The 21,741-nt window shown below is 49.2% G+C and overlaps 2 protein-coding genes across 5 annotated transcripts in view; one reads left to right on the forward strand and one right to left on the reverse strand.

Annotated features, from left to right (window-relative positions):
* Window positions 1–665: 665 nt before the first annotated feature.
* GAMT (guanidinoacetate N-methyltransferase) lies at window positions 666–13,129 on the reverse strand. The gene is made up of 6 exons (XM_073323693.2): window positions 12,876–13,129; window positions 10,155–10,300; window positions 4,627–4,690; window positions 3,509–3,576; window positions 2,421–2,531; window positions 666–1,826 (listed from the first exon to the last, which is right to left on the reverse strand). Exons 1-6 carry the CDS (start codon window positions 13,054–13,056, stop codon window positions 1,686–1,688), a joined length of 711 nt encoding a protein of 236 aa, XP_073179794.1. The 5' UTR covers window positions 13,057–13,129; the 3' UTR covers window positions 666–1,685.
* Window positions 13,130–18,899: 5,770 nt separating this feature from the next.
* The window catches only part of DAZAP1 (DAZ associated protein 1), a 35,504-nt gene continuing 32,662 nt past the window's right edge, over window positions 18,900–21,741 (forward strand). For all 4 annotated transcript variants that reach the window (XM_073324190.2, XM_073324193.2, XM_073324191.2 and 1 more), the window contains exon 1: window positions 18,900–19,023. In XM_073324190.2, the coding sequence (XP_073180291.1) occupies window positions 18,992–19,023 (32 nt within the window). In that variant the 5' untranslated portion in view covers window positions 18,900–18,991. The remainder of the gene's footprint in view (window positions 19,024–21,741) is intronic.

Raw genomic sequence — 21,741 nt, forward strand, 5'->3', positions numbered from 1 at the left:
CGGCTCTTCTCTCAACTCCATCCAGTTTATCATCATCTTTCTGATAATGTGATGCCTAGTACAATGTCCCAGGTACTGCAGCACCAGAGCTGTACAGAGAAGGATTTATCTCCCTGTTCCACGACGTCTATGCATACAACACAACTGTATTTGACCTCTCTTTATAGCTAGGTCCCATTGGATACTTAGCACTTCTGTACATCAGGCCTCTTATCTGGTTGCTTAACTCAATTCTGAGATCCCTGCCTGTCATGCTGACCAACATTCTCATTGTTTTCTTTGCTCCCCCATTTCCGTCAGTGTTCACGTGTTATCTCTTGTCTTAGATTGGAAGCTCTGTGGGGCAGGGACCATGCATTTGGACAGCCCCTAGCTCAATGGGGACTTGGTTTGTGGGTGGGGCTTACAGTCTATATTTAGGCACCTGCTTTATCTAGAATCTTGCCCAGCAATCTTATTAAAAAGCAGCGGCTTTTGTGAAAATGGGACAGGAATAGAAAGCTTCTAAGCCGATCTTAGGCTGCCACCATCAGGACCACAGGAGAGTAAACAGATTGGTGATTTGCTACCAGCACTTCAGGCCACCTGTAATGACGAGCACAGAGCCACTGCAGAGTTATGTGTGCTTATAAAAAATGAAAATAAATTATTCTGAAGTCTTGAGCTGTAGTTTTTAAGTCAATTTACTGTCTTTAGTGTTTGTATTAATAGCATGTCCACCACATCTATGTACAGAGGTGGATAGTCAGTCATGTATTGGTAAACTTCCAGGAAGGTCATAAGAATTCATTACCAAAATCTTAATTAAAAACAGGCCATTGGCCAAAAATATAAGTGGAGATTCCCACAGGATATGCTCTGGGAGTTGTCTGAATCTCATTTAATTACACAAATGCAAATGCCAGGCTTTCAGAATTAAACTCTGTGGGGTAGAGGGTACTTTACTCGGCTGGTCGGGGAGAGTCAAGTCTTGATCTTTAAAAAAAGACAGTGTTCCACTGGAAACTCCGATTAGAAAATCCCTCATTCAATCCCTACCTACAGTCCCCTACTGATTTTCACTTTAATCAACAGCTGTGGAGCCTACAGCGAGGGCTCTGAGCGCAGGTCAAACCCCACAATAAAAACATTCTTTAAAAACGTAGGAGAAATGCTCCAGTTCCACAGCCAGGCCTTGGGGCAGGTTTCGTTTACCAAATAACACCTAGCTCTGACCTAGGGTCTTAGAGCCATAGATCTCAAAGCATTGGCTGAGGGGGAGAAAGGGGATAATGTATTGTGGATGGGGAAACTGAGGCACAGACGGGGCAGTGACTTGCTCATAAACACCAGCAGCTCAGTGGCAGAGCTGGGACTAGAAGGCAGGAGTCCTGAATCCCAGTCCTAGTCACTTGGACCCTTTGTGGTGCAGGGTCCACTACAGACGTGCTAGTTCTAAACTGTGATAAACTTCCAACTGTACTTTCCCAAATCTTCCCCTCCTCTCAATCTTACTGGAAAGTCCAATCGATATGTTAATCTTCCCTCATTAGTACTGTAGAGCGATGAATATTCCCTCCCCTCCCTGGATTGTAAATAGCCAGTCCTTGATGATTTAGTTTTCACTCCTGCTGGCAGGATTTCTTCCCTCTCTCTTTGTTGTAGCAGCTGAGTGAGCGAGACAGGAGAGGGTGCTGGGTGGCTGCTCACTCTTTGATGATGGTGGGCGTGATCATTTTGTGGAAGGAGTAGTACCGGCAGTCCTCAGGCGGGATCAAGTCCATCACGCTGGTGCTTACGTTCTCCTTCTTGAACCCTGCCTCCATCAGGTGTGCAACTTGAGTCTCCTAAGGGAGGGACACGTAAGACAGAGACCGGTGAGGTTCTGAGCCACCGCTGCCTGAACACACAGTCTGTCCCAACGTGATCCTCGAGGAAGGAGACGCCTAACCCTTTGTTTAACTGGTCTGGTTACATTAAAATGACACTGCCCCAGCCACTAAGATGGTTGAAGCTTTAGAACTGTCCTGGAAAAACACCCACTGTACTTTATGGTGCTTCTGAAGCGTATCCTTGAACTGGGTCCCGCCAAGCCCTACTTGTCAACCGTTCCTTCCTGCTCATATTATCACCTGCCTGTTATCTAGCCGTGCCATTTAACGGAGGGCCTGTTTCCAAAGTGCTGAGGACTGGCCTGTTTTTATGTGGATCTAATCCAGGCCGGTAAAACTCATGTGCTCGTTTGTGTCCGCAAACAGAATGGCAGGTGTGAGGCCTAATGCAGCTTTGCACCCACAGTTGGGCAGGTGGTAGGACTCTGGTATCTGTATGCTCCTGTCAGCAGCCACCTTGGGTGAGTGAGAAACGACTGCAGGGTTTGGCACCCCCTCGCCTGTGGTCATATCTGCCATCAGGCTCTCCGAGCCTCTGCCCCTCCTCACCTCAAACATCTTCTCAATGTCCGTGTACTCCGTCTTGAGCAGCTCCCCCCAGGATGTCAGGTTGCAGTAGGTGAGCACACCGCCAGCTTTCAGCAAGCGGAAAGCGTGACCCTGTGGAAGAGGGAAACAAATGGGAGGCTGATGGGATTTAGGGGCTGCCCTAAACACCGTGCTCCTCTCTGCCTTCCCTCCGTAGCATAGGGTTGCCAACTTGTAATATTTAAAAAACGGACACTCCAGCAGGAGTGCGGGAACATCCCCTGTCCCGCCTCTTCCACCAAAGCCCCGTCCCGTCCCGCCTCTTCTCCTGAGGCTCTGCCCCCTTCGACTCTTCTCCTCCCCCCGTCTCTTGCTACTTGCCTGCGGAGGTAGGGCTGGAGTGGGTGATGACAGTCTCTTCCTGCTTGCAGTAACTGGACTTTGGGTGTCTGGTCAGTAGATCTGACTGGACGCTGTCAGGCCCCCTTTTGGACTGGATTTTCCAGTCAAAAACCAGGCACCTGGCCATCCTACTGTAGCACCTGCCATCTAGAACAACCTCCCCCGACATCTCCCCTCTCCATTTCCTTTCAGAGAATCTGTGAAAGCTTCAATTGCCCCTTGCTAGGGTCAGTCCCTCTCCCACGTAACTCCAGCAAAACACTTCTTGAGTAGCATTGGTAGGAAAGGTGCCACAGGAGACAAACGTGGGCTACGTGCGAAAATCCCACGTTCCTAAAACACTGCTGGGCCCCAAAGCAGCATGGAGAAGCTGATGGCTGTAACGTAACAACCGGCAAAGGCCCATCCTAGCAAGTCTCTCGGGGCCAGGTCCGTCTCATGACGACTCCCGTGTGGCTTTGGAGGTGGGCTACAGATCTAACTCTCCAGCTCAGAGAGGCCTCTGGGGGATTAAAGTCCTGACCCTGTCAGGTGATATGTCCTCAGTCCCCAGTGAAACCCAACCGGAGCTGAGAGCACTCAGCATCTTGTCTGAGCAGGCCCCCAAATGCCTGGAGCTGCTGCAGAAATGCTAGCAGGGGGCTTGCAATATGCGGATAACAAGGGAAGAATCCTGCTCGTTGGAGAACTGCAGGAGAGTCTGTTACCTTGATAAAGCTGAACTGGTGAGTGTGCCAGGTTTCTGCTGACAGGGGATAGGTATCATAGAGGATGCCTGTCCAGGGAAACCGAGGGAAATAATGCATTAGCTGCAAGATATGCTGTAGCACAGACTGGGATCGTTTAGTTGGGCTAAGATTCCTCTTCGTAGCTGGCTGCTTGGCGTGTCTCCCCCCCTTAACACATGACATTTGAGTCCCATGCATTTGATAACACCAGTGTTGGCGATAGCAATCGTACCGACAGCAACGTGCTTTCCTTCTGCCAAGCTTTGGGAGGCTGGGCTAAGCTGGCTAGCTGAATTTCATCTCTCCTGCTTCAGTGCAAGCTAATGAGGCAGCAGGGCCTAGTGGCCAGAGCACTGAGCTGGGAGTCAGGAGGCATCAGTTCTATTCTTGGCTGTGCCACTGGCCTTGGGCAAGTCACCTCCCTTTTGTGTGCCTCAGTTTCCCCGCCAGGCTTCTGTCTTGTTGATTTAGACTGTAAGCCCTGTAGGGCAGAGATTGTCTCTCACCGTATGTGGGTACACCGCCTAGCCCAATGGGGCTCTGGTGCTCTATCCACTAGGTCACACAGCCTCCCATGTAGCTAATGTGCAGCTCCTCCAGCAATGCATGGTACTTAATCTTAGGGCCTGAGTTTTTTCATAGAGCCTGAGCAAGGTCAGCTCCCATTGAATTGGATGGGAGTTTCAGGTGCTCAACACCCATGAAAATTAGGCCACCTGGTATATTTTCCTATGGGTGCGTGAACATTCTTACTCCTAGCATGACTAAATTCAGGTCCTGTTCAGACTGGGTTTACGTAGCACCCTTCTATCAAGTATATAGCTAGCGCCCCTGATTCATGCTCCATTTGAATCCCTCCATTGTCTAATGGCCACACCTGTCCTAGATTTCATAACATTTCAGGCCAGACCACGTGCCACTCTAAATCCTGCCCAGTAAAGTCAGGCTTGCTGGCTCTGGCGTAGTTTGTCTTTCTCTGGGCCCCTGATCCATGGGTGTTGTGGAGGTCCTCACTGCCCAGCAGCCTCCTTCTCCACAACCCACCCCTGGGATTCCAATGATCTCTTTGGATTTTTATTTCAATCTGCTTCCCTTACCGTCAAAGTGTCCATCTGGCAGCGTCAGCACCACGTCTTCCCACAGCCCCTTCAAGGGGACGACCTTCAGGCAAGACAAGGAGAAGTCACCAGATGGTATGGAGGCACAGATTCTGATCAATGATTGACCAAAGCGAGAATAAGAAACACCCAGGGAATGGGGCAGGAAGGAAGAGTTGGATCAATGTCCACTACATGCAGCATTAAAGTTGTTTTCCTCTTAACAAGCCCTGATTAAATATAAAAGTCCAGCTCCACAATGGGTGTACGTCAGTGGAGGGCGGTAGCCGCAACGGAGCGAAGCTGATCTGCACCAAGGATTTGGCGAGAGAGAGAGAGTGTGTCACAAGACCAGCATTTGCAACTTCTAACACACAGATATTGGGCCAAATCCCACCCTGGTGTAATTCAAGTCCATTTGCTGCAGTGTAAGTTACACTAGGGATGGATTTGGCCTAGTAAAAGTGGTGGGGGCAGAGGGGGGGGGGAAGGGGAGAGTCCACAAGTCAAATTCAACCCCACTGGCATCTCGCTGGTCCTCACTGGAGTGGCATCCATGTAACCCAGGGTGCGGTGCCCATATGTGATAGATTAACTGAGGATCCTCTACCCCATCAAGGGGACGCTAATACATTGTGACCGATTTAAAAAAGGGGTTTATGGTGCAAATTAATAAACAACTTGATACTACTGAGTGTACTGCAACCGTGTGGGGCCAGCCTTCGCTTTACTGAGTGAGTTAATGTTTTGCTTAATGGAGTGGTTGTGTGTTGCTAAACTTTTCTTCTGCTTCCAAGTTATGAAAGTTTTGTTTTTTTTAACTCTGGTTCCAAAGATTTCCTCATTCAGCTCAGCCCTGGTCTACACTACGAGTTTAGGTCGAATTTAGCAGCGTTAGATTGATTTAACCCTGCACCCGTCCACATGACAAAGCCATGTTTGTCAACTTAAAGGACTCTTAAAATAGATTTCTGCACTCCTCCCCAAGGAGGGGATTAGCACTGAAATCAACATCGCCGAATCAAATTTGGGGTAGTGTAGACGCAATTCGATGGTATTGGCCTCCGGGAGCTATCCCAGAGTGCTCCGTTGTGTCCACTCTGGACAGCACTTTCAATTCAGATGTACTAACCAGGTACACAGGAAAAGCCCCAGGAACTTTTGAATTTCATTTCCTGTTTGGCCAGCATGGCAAGTTGATCAGCACAGTCCCAGAATCACAAAAGAGCTCCAGCATGGACCGAACGGGAGGTACTGGGTCTGATCGCTGTATGGAGAGACGAATCCATGCTATCAAAACTCCGTTCCAAAAGACGAAATGCCAAAATATTTGCCAAAATCTCCAAGGGTATGATGGACAGAGGCTACAACAGGGACCCACAACAGTGCCATGTGAATATTAAGGATCTCAGGCAAGCCTACCAAAAAACCAAAGAGGCAAACAGCCGCTCCAGGTCAGAGCCCCAGACATGCCGCTTCTATGATGAGTTGCATACTCCCTACCACTACCCCACCCCTGTCCGTGGACACCTGCAAGGGGGGAGTCTCATGCAACAGGGATGACGATTTTGGGGATGAGGAAGAGGAGGACGACGATAGCGTACAGCAGGCAAGCGGAGAAACCGTTCTCCCCAACAGCCAGGAACTATTTATCATCCTGGAGCCAATACCCTCCCAAGGCGGGCTCCCGGACCAGGAAGCCGGAGAAGGCACCTCTGGTGAGTGTACCTTTGTAAATGTAATACATGGTTTAAAAGCAAGCGTGTTTAATGATTAATTTGCCCTGAAGACTTGGGATGCATTTGCGGCCAGTACAGCTACTGGAAAAGTCTGTTAACATGTCTGGGACTGGAGCGGAAATCCTCCAGGGACATCTCCATGAAGCTCTCCTGGAGGTACTCCCAAAGCCTTTGCAAAAGGTTTCTCGGGAGGGCAGCCTTATTCCGTCCTCCATAGTAGGACACTTTACCATGCCAGGCCAGTAGCACGTAGTCTGGAATCATTGCATAACAAAGCATGGCAGCTGATAGTCCCGGTGTTTGCTGGCATTCAAACAACATCCGTTCTTTATCTCTCTGTGTTCTCCTCAGGAGAGTGATCATCCTAGATAATGGGGGGGGAGGTTTAGTTGGGTTTGTGCTGCACGTTTGGGCTGCACACCGCAGCCCCTCCTTTTAAATGGCCAACGCAACGGGTGCTTGGTATGGGAAAGGAGGGCACTGCTGTTTGAAACCATTCCCACGTGATATGAAGGCTGAAGAAGCCGAAAGACTGTGGCTTACCATGGCTGCCTGCAAGCCGAATTCCATTGCCTGGCCCTGCGTGTGTGATCTTTCGCACCAAACCAGCAGGCCCTCAATATAAGAGGCAAAATGCGACCTTGTACCGAAAGCACATGTGCTATGAAATGTTAACAGCTTGGTTCACCATGAAAGAGTCTACCCATTGTTCTCTAAAATGTGTCTTTTTAAATACTACTCTCCTTTTTTTCCTCCCGCAGATGCAAATGTTTCAATGCTCCCCCATCATCTCTGTCCCAGAGGCTAGCACAGATAAGAAGGCGAAAAAAACGCACTCGCGATGAAATGTTCTCTGAGCTCATGCAGTCCTCCCACAATGAAAGAGCTCAGCAGAATGCGTGGAGGCAAACAGTGTCAGAGTCCAGGAAAGCAGAAAGTGAACATGAGGACAGGAGGGACGAGCGAGATGAGCGGTGGGGGGAGCAAGGTGAGAGGAGGCAGGATGCAATGCTGAGGCTACTGGGGGATCAAACTGATATGCTCCAGCATCTGGTGGAGCTGCAGGAAAGGCTGCAGGAGCACAGACCACCACTGCAGCCCCTGTGTAACCGCCCGCCCTCCTCCCCAAGTTCCATAGCTTCCTCACCCAGATGCCCAAGAACGTGGGGGGGAGGGCCTCCAGGCACCCAACCACTCCACCCCAGAGGATTGCCCAAGCAACAGAAGGCTGGCATTCAATAAGTTTTGAAGTGCAGTGTGGCCTTGTCCTTCCCTCCTCCACCACCCAACTTGGTGCTTCCCTCCTCCCCCACCCCTCCCAGGCTACCTTGGCAGTTATCCCCCTGTTTCTGTGATGAATTAATAAAGAATGCATGATTTTGAAACAACAATGACTTCATTGCCTCTGCAAGTGATGATTGAAGGGGGGAGGGCGGTTGGCTTACGGGGAAGTAGAGTGAACCAAGGGGGCGGGTTTTCATCAAGGAGAAACAAACAGAATTGTCACACCATAGCCTGACCAGTCATGAAACTGGGTTTTAAAGCTTCTCTGATGCCCTGGTGTCTGGCTGCGCATAATCAGTGGCCAGGCGATTTGCCTCAACCTCCCACCCCGCCATAAACGTCTCCCCCTTACTCTCACAGATACTGTGGAGTACACAGCAAGCAGCCAATGGGAATATTGGTTTCGCTGAGGTCTAACTGAGTCAGTAAACTGCGCCAGCAAGCTTTTAAACATCCAAATGCACATTCTACCACCATTCTGCACTTGCTCAGCCTATAGTCGAACAGCTCCTGACTACTGTCCAGGCTGCCTTTATATGGCTTCATGAGCCATGGCATTAAGGGGTAGGCTGGATCCCCAAGGATAACTATAGGCATTTCAATATCCCCAACAGTTATTTTCTGGTCTGGGAAGTAAATCCCTTCCTGCAGCTGTTCAAACAGACCAGAGTTCCTGAAGATGCAAGCTTGTTGATGTCTGTGAAACATCCCTTGTGATCCACCAGTGCATTCTGTACCATTGAAAAATACTCCTTGCAGTTTACGTACTGGCTGCCAAAGTGGTCCAGTCCCAAGATAGGGATATGCATTCCGTCTATCACCGCGCCACAGTTAGGGAATCCCATTGCAGCAAAGCCATCCACTATGACCTGCGCATTTCCCAGAGTCACTACTCTTGACAGCAGCAGCTCAGTGATTGTGCTGGCTACTTGGATCACAGCAGCCCCTACAGTAGATTTGCCCACTCCAAATTGATTACCGACTGACCAGTAGCTGTCTGGCGTTGCAAGCTTCCAGAGGGCTATCGCCACTCGCTTGTGAACTGTAAGGGTTGCTCTCTTCTTGGTATTCTTGCACTTCAGGGCAGGGGAAAGCAAGTCACAAAGTTCCATGAAAGTGCCCTTAACGCACGCGAAAGTTTTGCAGCCACTGGGAATCATCCCAGACCTGCAACACTATGTGGTCCCACCAGTCTGTGCTTCTTTCCCAGGCCCAGAATTGGCATTCCACGGCATGAGCCTGCCCCATTGCCACCAGGATGTCCAAATTGACAGGACCCGTACTTTGAGAGAAGTCTGTGTCCATGTCCTCATCACTCTTGTCACCGCGCTATCGTTGCCTCCTTGCCTGCTTTTGCAGGTTCTGGTTCTGCACATACTGCAGGATAATGCGCGAGGTGCTTAGAATGCTCATAACTGCCACGGTGATCTGAGCGGGCTCCATGCTTGCCGTGGCATGGCGTCTGCAGGAGAGCAGAGTTGCAGCGGAAGCGGTGGCTGACGATGGATGCCATGAGAATAGATATTTATAGAGAACGACGAGAGGACCTGCAAGGTGGATTCAGGAGAGCAGAGTTGCAGCGGAAGCGGTGGAGGACGACAGTACCGCACACATTTCCCGAGGAAGAACACGGGTACCCAGGAGCCCATGACAGGCAACACGGAGAAATTCGCTATTGAGACAATAGCAGAGCGGAGCTGCAGTGGAAGCGGTGGATGACGACGGTTAGCAGTCCTACTGCACTCTCTGCTGAAAGCAGTATGGCGTCCGCATGGAAAAAAGGCGCGAAACCATTGTCTGCTGTTGCTTTCACGGAGGGAGGGGCGACTGACGACATGTACCCAAAACCACCCGCGACAATGTTTTTGCCCCATCAGGCATTGGGAGCTTAACCCAGAATTCCAATGGGCGGCGGAGACTGCGGGAACTGTGGGATAGTTACCCACGGTGCACCGCTCCATAAGCCAATGCTAGCCATGGTAGTGAGGATGCACTCTGCTGACTTAATGTGCTTAGTGTGGACATACGCAATCAACTGTATAAAATCTATTTCTAAAAATCGACTTCTGTAATATCGACCTAATATCGTAGTGTAGACATACCCTCAGGGAAATCTAGAGGGTAAGAAATGGGCAGGAAGACTGGCCCAGTGGTTAGGGCACTGGGGAGCGACTTGCGATCTGGAGTCAATTCCTGGCTCCGACAGTCTTCCTATGTGACCTTGGGCAAACCACAATCTAGCTTGTGCCTCGCTTCCCCAGCTGTAAGATGAGGGTAATGCTTTGGGGAGTGGGGGACAAAATCCTTTACCAACTGCAAGGCGCTCGGAGCCTGGTGATAAGGGCTGTATATGAACATAGCTACACAGCCAGAGATTGGGATAAGTCCCCCCATCCCAGGCCATATTGTAGCCCGTTGATAATCCCTGCTGAGCTCAGCTGTAGCTACAAAGGTGCACAGAGTCTGCAATGCATCCTTGTCTACAGCGAGCGGAGCTGCTCGTACCTTGTGTGGCTGTTTCTTGGCCCACTCCTGCAGCCTCTGGAAGACGCCCTCATTGCATTCTATGATCCAGTGCTCCTCAATGTCGAACTCTTCCAGTTTCGTGGCCGCGATGGCCATGCCAAACCCCACTTCCAGCACACGGCCACCTGGGGAAAGACAGGTCACAGCCTGGCTACCAATGTTCTGTAGGCATGCTCGAGAGTTAAATGACAGCTGTCTTGATCGCAGGATACAAGGCAGCTGGTCCCTTAGTCTTCTGTGCTCAGATACGAACGTGGGAGGAACTGGCTGGGGCAATATAGAGCCTTTCACCTATAGGTCACTGGTGCGGGTCCAAGCCAGGCTGCTAGTGACCAGCAGTCATTGCTGTCTGAAGGCTTTTTGGTCTTGATGTCTGCCCCCACGCAGCTGGCTCTAGCTGGGTCTCCTCTCTCTGCAGTCTCAGCAACGTGACCAAGGATTAGATGGGCCATGGAGACTGAAAATCACTCTTATTTCTTAAAATCACTCCTGATCATGCAAACACTTACCTGCAGGCTTAACCTTAAACATGTGACAATCCCATTGATGTCAAGGGGGCTGCTCATGTGCTTGTATAAGTGCGTGTTCGGAATCAGAGCCTAACTGTTTGGGAGGATGCTTTGAAAATGTAGCCCTGGATAAGTCTGAAGTATTATTACACTATTCTGGCCGTAGTGCATTGGAATAACACTACATTGGCTGGAGCTGCACAAGACTCCACGTAATGTTTGAATCCATAGGGACAGAGGACTGCCAGACCTGAAGAAAAGCTCTGTGGAGCTCAAAAGCTTGTCTTTCACCAACAGAAGTTGGTCCAGTAAAAGATATTCCCTCCCCCACCTTGTCTCTCTCATATCCTGGCACAAACATGGCTACAGCAACACTGCAAAACAGACTGGATAAAAGCAGGGGTCAAACTCCTCTCTGACAGTGGCCATCACCAGGTGCTTCAAAAGAAGGGTCAGAAATTAACCTGCCCTTGGAGAACGTTTTTTCTTGACCCCCATCAGAAAGAGGTGAGTTTATGCCCTAAAAGGGGTTATTGCCCTTCCAAACTTTGAGGATTTTTTTCTCCAAACCAATTTTAAAAACCTGTAATACCTTCATTACTTATATGAAATGTGGTTAGACCTTTTCCTAACAAAAGGAAACTACCTGATCCCTCTGGGCTGCTTCTCTGGTAACAATTCACTGCTTGTGGCACCTTAGAGACGAACCAATTTATTTGAGCATAAGCTTTCGTGAGCTACAGCTCACTTCATCAGAGGCATACTGTGGAAACTGCAGAAGACATTATGCATCCGATGAAGTGAGCTGTAGCTCACGAAAGCTTATGCTCAAATAAATTGGTTAGTCTCTCAGGTGCCACAAGTACTCCTTTTCTTTTTGCAGATACAGACTAACACAGCTGTTACTCTGAAACCTAAAAATTCACTGCTTGTAGACATGCCACTAAAAATCTCCATGTGACATGTTTCAAGAGCTTTGGGCCTAAACCTTAGGGTACTGAAGTCCGTGTGAGTCTTTCTTTCCATTCATTTTAATGGGCTTTGGATCAGACACTTTGTTTTTAAATGAAAGGTAAAGTGCAAAGATCAAGGAGATCACCTGAGCCTTCTGGTACTTTAGCCCTCCTCCAATGCAGAACTGCAGACCTCCCCTCCCCCTCTCTTGCCCTAGGGATAAGTCTGCAGCTATTTGGAAACCCGTCTTCTATGACACAGAGCACAACTGTTTGACCCAGCTACTGTTACAGGGGTGCTATTCTTAACCCTGCTTCTCTGGAGCATATGGATTTGCCTGGCATTTACAGTTCAAATGTGGATTGCATGACAGAGAAGAGTGAACTCCAAGGACAATGGACAGGAGATTATTTGTGCACTGTCGGAGTTCTCTTGACTTTAGACTGAAAAGCTTCAACAGGCCTGATCCCCCCCTTCCCCCGCAATGTTACCCTCAAAGCTGTGCAGAAATCAAATACTTTAAAGGCATCTATGTAGAATGAAAGTCCAAAACTCTGCCGTCTCGATCCACCTGGGCAAGCCATGTTTAAAGTTTCCTTAGGGGACCTGAAGCACTGTTCTGACGTACTCAGAACACATGGCTTCCATTGCTCTTTCAATCAGGGAGCGAAACAATTCATAAAAAGCTGACAGTGACTCTGATATCTTAGCCACACAGCAGATAGTCGCCCGGGCGAGGACTTGGCCGGAAGGTTTAGAAAACACCAGGCTTTCGGCTCTATGCTGGGAGCTCAGCTCCTTATTCAACGCCAGTCTTCATGCGGGGAGGAAATGCTTGTTACATTATCAATTCGTTTCAGGGTAGGGGCAAAGCCCAGCTCCTCTTGATAACTAGCGGGGAGCCTTTGACACTGGCCCCCGGGGCCGTGAGCAGGGCGAAGGGAGAATCAAGTGGAGCAAGACCCCGAAGCGCACGAAGGGCCCCCGCCGTGTCTGCAAACGGCTCCGTGTCCCCCCGCCTATTGCTCGTCCCTGTTCTTCCCAAATGCGCAAAGCCTTCGGGGCGCTTCCCTCGGCTGACAAGAAGCAGCCGCCCGGCTCAGGGCAGCGTCCCAGCGCGGGGAACGACAGCGCACCCTTCCCGATACCATCCCGCGGGACCCCCCCGACGCCTGGCCGCTGCCACTACTCGCCCCCCACCTCCCTGCAAGGAGCTGGGACCTCACTCGCCTGTTACCTTTGGACGCTGCTACCGTCGCCAGAGAATGCATGTAAGGGGTCTCCCACCTCTCCATCACTGGTTTGCCCATGATCTCCAAGTGGGTGTCCGTCTGATTGAAGCCAGCGTCTGCCCCCTTCCATGAGGGCGTGCAGTTCTCTCCCGGGAGGAAGATAGGAGCAGCTGCGGAGGAGTTCATGGTGTTGCCAGTTCTCCCACCCGGGGGAGGAAAGTCCAGCAGGCTGGGGAGGAGAGGGAAAGGGAGCCCTCGTGATCTCGCTGGCTTTATATAGGCAAGCCAGAAAAGGCTGAGTGTGCAAAGAAGAGCAGAGGCTACTTCTGGATAAAAGGGATCCCTTCTCTGGGCCCTGGGTCCTGAGCATGCCCAGTACAAATTGGGAGAGGAGGAGGGCAGAGATGTGAACGAGGAGGGACATCTGCCGATGCCTTGGAGAAATGCATGGACACCGATTACCGGGCAGAGCGAGTGCAGGTTGCAAGGAGATGTGTAAACAGAGCACTTCCACTCCCTCTGTGGTCAGGGAAGGACGCACTCTTTCTGCAAAAAGAAAAGGAGGACTTGTGGCACCTTAGAGATTAACCAATTTAGTTGAGCATAAGCTTTCCTGAGCTACAGCTCACTTCATCGGATGCATACCGTGGAAACTGCAGCAGACTTTATATACACACAGAGACCATGAAACAATACCCCCTCCCACCCCACTGTCCTGCTGGTAATAGCTTATCTAAAGTGATCATCAAGATGGGCCATTTCCAGCACAAATCCAGGTTTTCTCACCCTCGCCCCCCCCCCCCCCCACAAACTCACTCTCCTGCTGGTAATAGCCCATCCAAAGTGACCACTCTCTTTGCAATGTGTATGATAATCAAGGTGGGCCATTTCCTGCACAAATCCAGGTTTTCTCACCCCCCCCCCCATACACACACAAACTCACTCTCCTGCTGGTAATAACTCATCCAAAGTGACCACTCTCCCTACAATGTGCATAGTAATCAAGGTGGGCCATTTCCAGCACAAATCCAGGCTTTCTCACACACACACACACCCCGAAACACACACACACACAAACTCACTCTCCTACTGGCAATAGCTCATCCAAACTGACCACTCTCCAAGTTTAAATTCAAGTTTAACCAGAACGTCGGGGGGGGGGGGGGGGGTAAGGAAAAAACAAGGGGAAATAGGCTACCTTGCATAATGACTTAGCCACTCCCAGTCTCTATTTAAGCCTAAATTAATAGTATCCAATTTGCAAATGAATTCCAATTCAGCAGTTTCTCGCTGGGTCTGGATTTGAAGTTTTTTTGTTGTAAGATAGCGACCTTCATGTCTGTGATTGCGTGACCAGAGAGATTGAAGTGTTCTCCGACTGGTTTATGAATGTTATAATTCTTGACATCTGATTTGTGTCCATTTATTCTTTTACGTAGAGACTGTCCAGTTTGACCAATGTACATGGCAGAGGGGCATTGCTGGCACATGATGGCATATATCACATTGGTGGATGTGCAGGTGAACGAGCCTCTGATAGTGTGGCTGATGTGATTAGGCCCTGTGATGGTGTCCCCTGAATAGATATGTGGGCACAGTTGGCAACAGGCTTTGTTGCAAGGATAGGTTCCTGGGTTAGTGGTTCTGTTGTGTGGTATGTGGTTGTTGGTGAGTATTTGCTTCAGGTTGCGGGGCTGTCTGTAGGCAAGGACTGGCCTGTCTCCCAAAATATGTGAGAGTGTTGGGTCATCCTTCAGGATAGGTTGTAGATCCTTAATAATGCGTTGGAGGGGTTTTAGTTGGGGGCTGAAGGTGACGGCTAGTGGCGTTCTGTTATTTTCTTTGTTAGGCCTGTCTTGTAGTAGGTGATTTCTGGGAACTCTTCTGGCTCTATCAATCTGTTTCTTCACTTCCGCAGGTGGGTATTGTAGTTGTAAGAAAGCTTGACAGAGATCTTGTAGGTGTTTGTCTCTGTCTGAGGGGTTGGAGCAAATGCAGTTGTATCGCAGAGCTTGGCTGTAGACGATGGATCGTGTGGTGTGGTCAGGGTGAAAGCTGGAGGCATTCCGTCTGACACATGGAGCCAGCTTACACTACCTGCAACACAGGACATTGCCAAGGGGCAAGACAAGCTAAAGGAACAAGAGTATTAACGCCGCACTGAAACCTGCAGCAAAATCCCTTCATGCATAAGAGTCTGAAGGTATCTTAAATGAGAGTCCCCTTCTAAAAGAGGGAGATTTGGCTGGTGTGGAAAAGGGTGTGTGCGTGAGAGCTGACTGCTGGGCAATAGGCAGCTGAAATCAATGGCTCAAGAGCTAGGCTCATACTTACAGTTCCCCAAGGCAAGGAGAAGTCCTCAGCCACAACAGACATTTATCAACGGAATTCCTGTCCCACCACACTCCATCAGCCACCCCTAAAAGTGCAGCGTGGTTGGATGGCATATCCCTGCCCAGCACATGGGCTTATTATCTGTACTCTACCCACCGGGATAAAAGCAATTCTCTTCTCTCGAAACAGATTGCACTGTTAGCCCAACCTTATGCCATGTGTATCACTTATGTGGTTGTCAGTTTTGTGCAAGCCATCTGCCTACAGAAATACCACACCAATCCCAAACTGGGGTGTGTCAGTGCATCAGTCTTTTTCTGTGAAATTTAATTCTCTTTGCCCAAGCCCCTGAGATAATAACTATCTCACAAACACTTACGGATATGCTTAACTTTACTACTGTAAGTAGTCCCATCGACTTGGTAGTAAAGTGAATTCTATGAACAAGTCTTTGCAGGAGCAGGGCATAGGGGCATAGTTTTCATAAGTGCTGAGTACCCACAGCGTCCACTGAAATCAGCCGGAGTTTGGGGTACACAGCACTTCTGCAAATCAAACCCTTAAATATCCTTCTGGGATTTAGCTAAAGCCACTAGATGTCCCTGGTTCTCTATTATCAGGAGAGTGAGCAGGGCATCCATGCTGCTTGACTATTTCAATGGAGAGAAAGTTAGATTTCCAAAAGACAAACCAAAAAAATATCACCTCACGTGTGAGATTTTAAATGTTGCGTTGAAACCCACATAAGCAAAATCCTTCCTCCCAATAGGGTGAGGTTTTCAAATAAAAGTGCCTTAGACTTAATCCAAAATGAGGATGTTTTCCTCCTGAAGAACTTTCCTCCCGAAGGCATGTGCCAGAATGATCAGACACCTGGGTCGAAATAAATCTGCAGAAATAAAACACCACTCCCAAACTGTGCAACGTGTGGGATTAAATTGCCTTTCCTGCCCTCTACAGTCTGGGAGCATGTGTAATCCCGTGGGCAAATTAGTGATCGAAAGGGAAGAGGGGGTGTCATTTGATTCATAAAAATCTACAGAATCATAGTGCTCTCAGACTGCTAGGGGCCTAAGATACACAAGTGGTGTTATATATATAAAACAGTAAATAATACTAGTTGACAAGGGCTAGGTTTACTTCTGACATTGAAATAAAACCACTCACTGCCTGTTACAATATCATTGGCTTATGCTTGTCCCTTGTGCTACACACAAACACAAGCTATCCATGCACCTATAGATGCTGCACACATAGGTCTTGTATGGGCTTGTCTACACTTAAAACATGGCAGCTGCGTTGCTGTAGTGCTTCAGTGAAGACACGACCTATGCGACGGGAGGAGTTCTCCCATCGGCGTAGATAGGTCGATGGAAGAATTCTCCCATCACCCTAGCACTGTCTACACCAGGAGTTAGGTTGGTTTAACTGCATTGCTCAGGGATGTGGATTTTTCATACCCCCGAGCTATGTAGTTATACCAACCTAATTTCCTAGGGTAGACCAGGCCTAAGGCCTTGCCTACATTTTTTTGCTGATTTAACTATGCTGGCTTAGTTAGGGCTGGTCTACACTGAAAACTTACATTGACATCACAACACCTCTCAGAGCTGTGGAAAATCCACATCCTGATCAAGTAATTAAGCCAATCCAGTCCCCAGTGTAGACAGCGTTAGGTCGGCTTAACTACAGTGACGGGAGAACCCCTCCCATCACTGTAGTGAGTGTCTATACTGAAGCGTTGCAGTGGGGCAGCTGCTAAGTGCAGACTTAAAGCTTGGCTACACTTACATTTTATAGCGCTCTATCTTGCTGGCTCAGGGGTGTGAAAAATCACCCCCCTGAGCGCAGCAAGTCAGAGCACTTTAAAGTGCTGGTGTAAACAGGCTCCCAGCGCTGAGAGCCAATCCCCTTGTGGAGGTGGATTACCAGGAGCGCTGGGAGAGCTCTCTCCTAGCGCTCGCATGTGACCACACTCACACTTCAAAGCGCTGCTGCAGAAGTGCTCCCGCGACAGCGCTTTGAAGTTTCCAGTGTAGCCATGCCCTTAGCCTCAAAGCAGCAAAAAAACCATAGCGTAGATACAGTTATACCCGTATAAAAGTGCTTATCCCAGTATAACTGTATCTATAGGAGTGCTTTTATTGGCATAACTATGTTGGCAAAATATTATACCACTGACATAGTTCATAGATTCCACTGATGCTGGTAAAACTTTTTACGGGTAATTCAGGCATAGGAAAAAGGGTGCTTTTTTCAATCACATTGGTTCAATGGAGTTAACTAAACTCTGACGCTTAAGGCGATGTCTGCACTATAAAATTATGTCGTCCTAATTTACGTCAGCATACAGCCACTGCAGTTATTAAATCACTTGTGTGTGGGTGTGCATACTTGGCTCCTTGTGTCGGTGGTGTGCGTCCTCGCCAGGAGCGCTTATATCAATTGTACTGTGGGTGTGGAGCATTGTGGGACAGCTCCTGAAAGCCAGTAACAGTCAGTAAGCAACACAGGATCTACACAGTAGCAGCCGTGTTAGTCTGTATTCCCAAAAAGAACAGGAGGACTTGTGGCACCTTAGAGACTAACCAATTTATTTGAGCATGAGCTTTCGTGGGCTACAGCTCACTTCATCGGAGGCTGACACTGCGTCAACCTAACTACGCTGACCGTGACTCTATGCCGCTTGGGAAGGTGGCATTACTAAATCAGCGTACAGAGGCACTTAACTTGGCGGGAGCCAAATTTAACTGAAGACACTTCCACAACTAGGTCAACATAAGGCTGCTTACATCAACCTAACCCTGTAGTGTAGACCAGGCCTAAAAAAGTAGAGTGTTTCCTAAGGCTTTTCTACACACAAAGTTGTACTGCTTTAACTACAGTGAAGGGGTAAAGTGGAATAACCCCGGGAGTGTGGCTACACCTATATTGGCATAAATGCGCTTACACAGATATAGCTTTTCCCTTACAGGACGGGGGATAAGCTGCATCGGTGTGAGGCACCATTATACCAGTGTAACTGTTCACACTAGGGGTTGTACTGGTATAACTATTTTGGTTAAAAATCGCATCCCTACGTGATGGTGATACCAGCACAAAAACTGTGTGGAGACCAGGCCCTAGTCTAGGCAAAGCCATAGGCACGCTCACACCTTAGTAAACACCCAAGGACACCACTGTCCCCCGTACACACCATGCTTTGCACACACTCTGACTATGGCGCTATGGCGCTGTGGTGTAGACGCTGCCTAGGCTGTGAAGGGGCTTTTCCATTGATGTGGATTGATCTATTTTTATCTTTAAGCATAGCCCAGGCCTCACTTGCAAACAACGTCCCTGCCTCCCTCCCATTCCCTTTCACACTCTAAATCTGCCGCATTCGCTCCCACGCGGTGTGTCACGCACACGCTCCTTAGCGCCCATGCGGCCTCTCTTTCTCGCACGCACTGCCCTCTCGCTCCCTCCTGCCGGCTCGCATCCGCGGGGCCGCCCCACGTGTTAGCCAGCCCGCGCTGGACTACGTTTCCCGTGGTGCCCTGCGCCTGCCGCGCAGGCGCGCTACCCCTTTCCCCTCACCCGCCCGTTGGGCGCGGTCCCGGAGACCCCGTAGCGAGGCTAGGGTGCACGCGCAGCGGCGGTTGGCGGGCGGCGCTGAGGGGAAGAGGGGGCCGGAGCCGCCGTTGCGCAGCTCGGGAGGGAAGCGGAGCCCGTGACCTTCCGCTGCTGCCGCCGCCTGGGCCTGAGGGAGCCGGGCCCGGCCCGGAAGCTGCCTGGAGCCGCCGCCATGAACAACGTGGGAGGCGCCGACGAGATCGGGTGAGGGGGGGCGGCTGAGGGACTCCGGGGACGCCGAGCCGTTGGGGGGGGGGGAAAGGGCGCTGGAGGGGTTCAGGGCGGGGGGAGCCCCCCCAGTGAAGGGGCTGAGACTGGGCAGTTCCGGGGAGCTGGGATATTCCCCCCTCCCCCCCGCGCTGCCCCGCCCCGCGGCCCCTGGCCACGAGCTGGCGGCTGACGCCATCCCGAGTCCTCGCGCATCTCATCGGGGGGGGGTTCCCCCCCGCGTGCCGCCCCCCCCCCCCCCGCCGGCGCCGGTCCCGCGCCTGGCGGCTGCAGGTGCTTCGAGCCGGGGCCCAAGGTCACAGGGGCTCCCTGCGAGCTCTGAAGCGGAAGCCCTTGTTCCCTCCTCCGGGCCCTGACTCGAACCGTCCGCGGAGCCCCATTTCCACGGGCTGGGGAGCATCGCGCGTGTCTCGGGGCGGGGGGGGGGACCGCAGCCTCGTTGGGACCCCTGTGTCCGCGTGCTGGGCAGCCCAGCCGGTCCCAGCTGTGGGGTCAGCGCAGGCAGGCCACGGAGCGGGTATCAAGGGACCAGGGCAACTGCGGCAGCCCTGCACCTATCTTGGCCTCACCGTGAGGTAGCCGAGGAAGAAGGGAGATGCAAAATCTGCTGACAGTCTTGCCCCAGGGCAGGAGGAGTCCCTGTCTCATCAGGCTTTGCCCACATAGTTTTCCCCCGCTTGTGTCGGGAAGGGCCCGCTGAAGGTGAACCATACATCTGACTGCGGGGCTGAAATCTCTGCCCCTCCAAGAAAGACTGGCAGGACAAAGACGGAAACGGAGAGTCTTTTTATCTTCCCTCTGCTTCCCTTCTAGAGACAGGAACCGTGTACTGTGTCTCTGTGCTCTTTTAAACTTCCCTTCCACTGACAGGCTTCCACAGATCAGTTTCACATTAGGAATCTTGAATGGCTGCTTAAAGGTCTTCGGTGGACTTTGGCTATTTTAAATAGATAATGCCATATTTGGCTCCCCGTGGATTTAAGAAAAGGAGTATTTGTGGCACCTTAGAGACTAACCAATTTATTTGAGCATAAGCTTTCGTGAGCTACAGCTCACTTCATCGGATGTGATCACTCACTTCATAAGCTCACGAAAGCTTATGCTCAAATAAATTGGTTAGTCTCTTAAAGTGCCACAAGTACTCCTTTTCTTTTTGCGAATACAGACTAACACGGCTGTTACTCTGAAACCATGGATTTAAAATCGCATTTTATATAATTTTCCATACACTGCTCAAACATTTGCAATATTAAGAATCACAGGACAGTGTACAGTGTATGGGAGAATTGACAGAAAACTATAGAGTAGTTTTACACAACACTGGTTGCCAAGTGTTCTGTTGTAGTGAAATGTATCAACAGTTGACGGTGAATTTTTCCACCATGATAAACTGTTCATCCTTGTAAAAACTAAAATATACATAAAATCATAAACTAAAACCTTAGACTACATTGTCCAGAACTAGACTCATATAATGGTTCATCTATTGTGTCCCTCTGTGTTTAAATTCTGAACGATCTCAGAAGTACAAGAGATTTAATAGTACTGAATGTCTTGAAAATAACTTGTCTCAGTGAATGGTGTTTGTCCCTTGGGTTATGTTTATGGCATTTTCCTGTTCTGGAAGTATTATTTTTGTGTCCTGAGCCCCAATTACTGTTGAAACTAATTTATGAAATGCCCTCCCATGGGAGGGCATTAACAGCTGCATTTCTCGAAGAGACTAATTCGTTGCTCTGGAGTAACATGTTTAAAACCGGCTTATAAATACTGGACAGAATATTATGCTAACTCACATTCTGGACAATGAGCTTGTTGTGGATTGCAAATTGCTCATAATTTCACTCCCTACGTTTATATTTAGGTGCGGAAGGATCCGGTTTTAGTTCGTAAAAAACATAGTCATTAATTTATTCATCCACTCAAAAATACTTAGAAGAGAAAGGTGAAAAAAACAGGATATGTTACAGTTTTAGACAACTTACTATGGTATCAAGTCTGTTTGGCAGTCAACTAGAAATTAATCTTAAGAAATACAATTTTTATTTTGGAAGCTGTTATAAATCTTCTGTGGCTACCAAATTCTGAGTCTGAGTGTTTTACCTTCTAATGCAAAAATGTAAGTTGATGACATTTTTTTAAAAGTTGAGAAACAAAATATGTGGCGATAATTGAACTGTCAGCATTAACTTAAAAAAAGAACATTGCAAGCTTGTTGAAGTAATTTGTATAGTAGAACAAAAATATGAAAACTTTTTCCTATCAATTATATGTTTCCAGCAGGGTAACTGCTAAAGTTGATATGTGATAATCACTCTGGAGAAACAGTTTGAAATATTTATGGTATTACAGTATGTAAAATGTCCGGGTTTGCTGGACTCAAAACTTCCAATTTGAGAGATAATGTCTGAGAATGGAGTAGTAGTGTGCTTTTCCTGCCTTTTGATTATTCTGTCTGACATGGCTTTTATTTTCAGATCACTTTGCTGCTCCTTGTGTCTTGAGATTTATTACTTTAGCTACCTATACTTCATGCTTATTGCCAAATATTACAGTTCTGACATTCATGGAAGCCTGGCAAACTCATATAATAAAATAAGTCTTTGATTAGTTCACTGTCTTCCTGCTGTATTGAGAAATAGGGTGATGGTAATGAAGGGAGGGGAATTTGTGCCATACAGCACATGGAATTTT

This window comes from Lepidochelys kempii, chromosome 25, assembly GCF_965140285.1.
Source record: "Lepidochelys kempii isolate rLepKem1 chromosome 25, rLepKem1.hap1, whole genome shotgun sequence".
NCBI lineage: Eukaryota > Metazoa > Chordata > Testudines > Cheloniidae > Lepidochelys > Lepidochelys kempii.

What these genes read in the sequence shown, in the direction of transcription:
- GAMT (XM_073323693.2), bottom strand. Translation starts at nt 13,056, where the DNA reads ATGAACTCCTCCGCAGCTGCTCCTATCTTCCTCCCGGGAGAGAACTGC. An exon ending in GACGGTAGCAGCGTCCAAAG is followed by an intron (nt 10,301 to 12,875) that starts GTAACAGGCGAG and finishes GTCTTTCCCCAG; the next exon opens with GTGGCCGTGTGCTGGAAGTG. An exon ending in CCAAGAAACAGCCACACAAG is followed by an intron (nt 4,691 to 10,154) that starts GTACGAGCAGCT and finishes TCTTGCCTGAAG; the next exon opens with GTCGTCCCCTTGAAGGGGCT.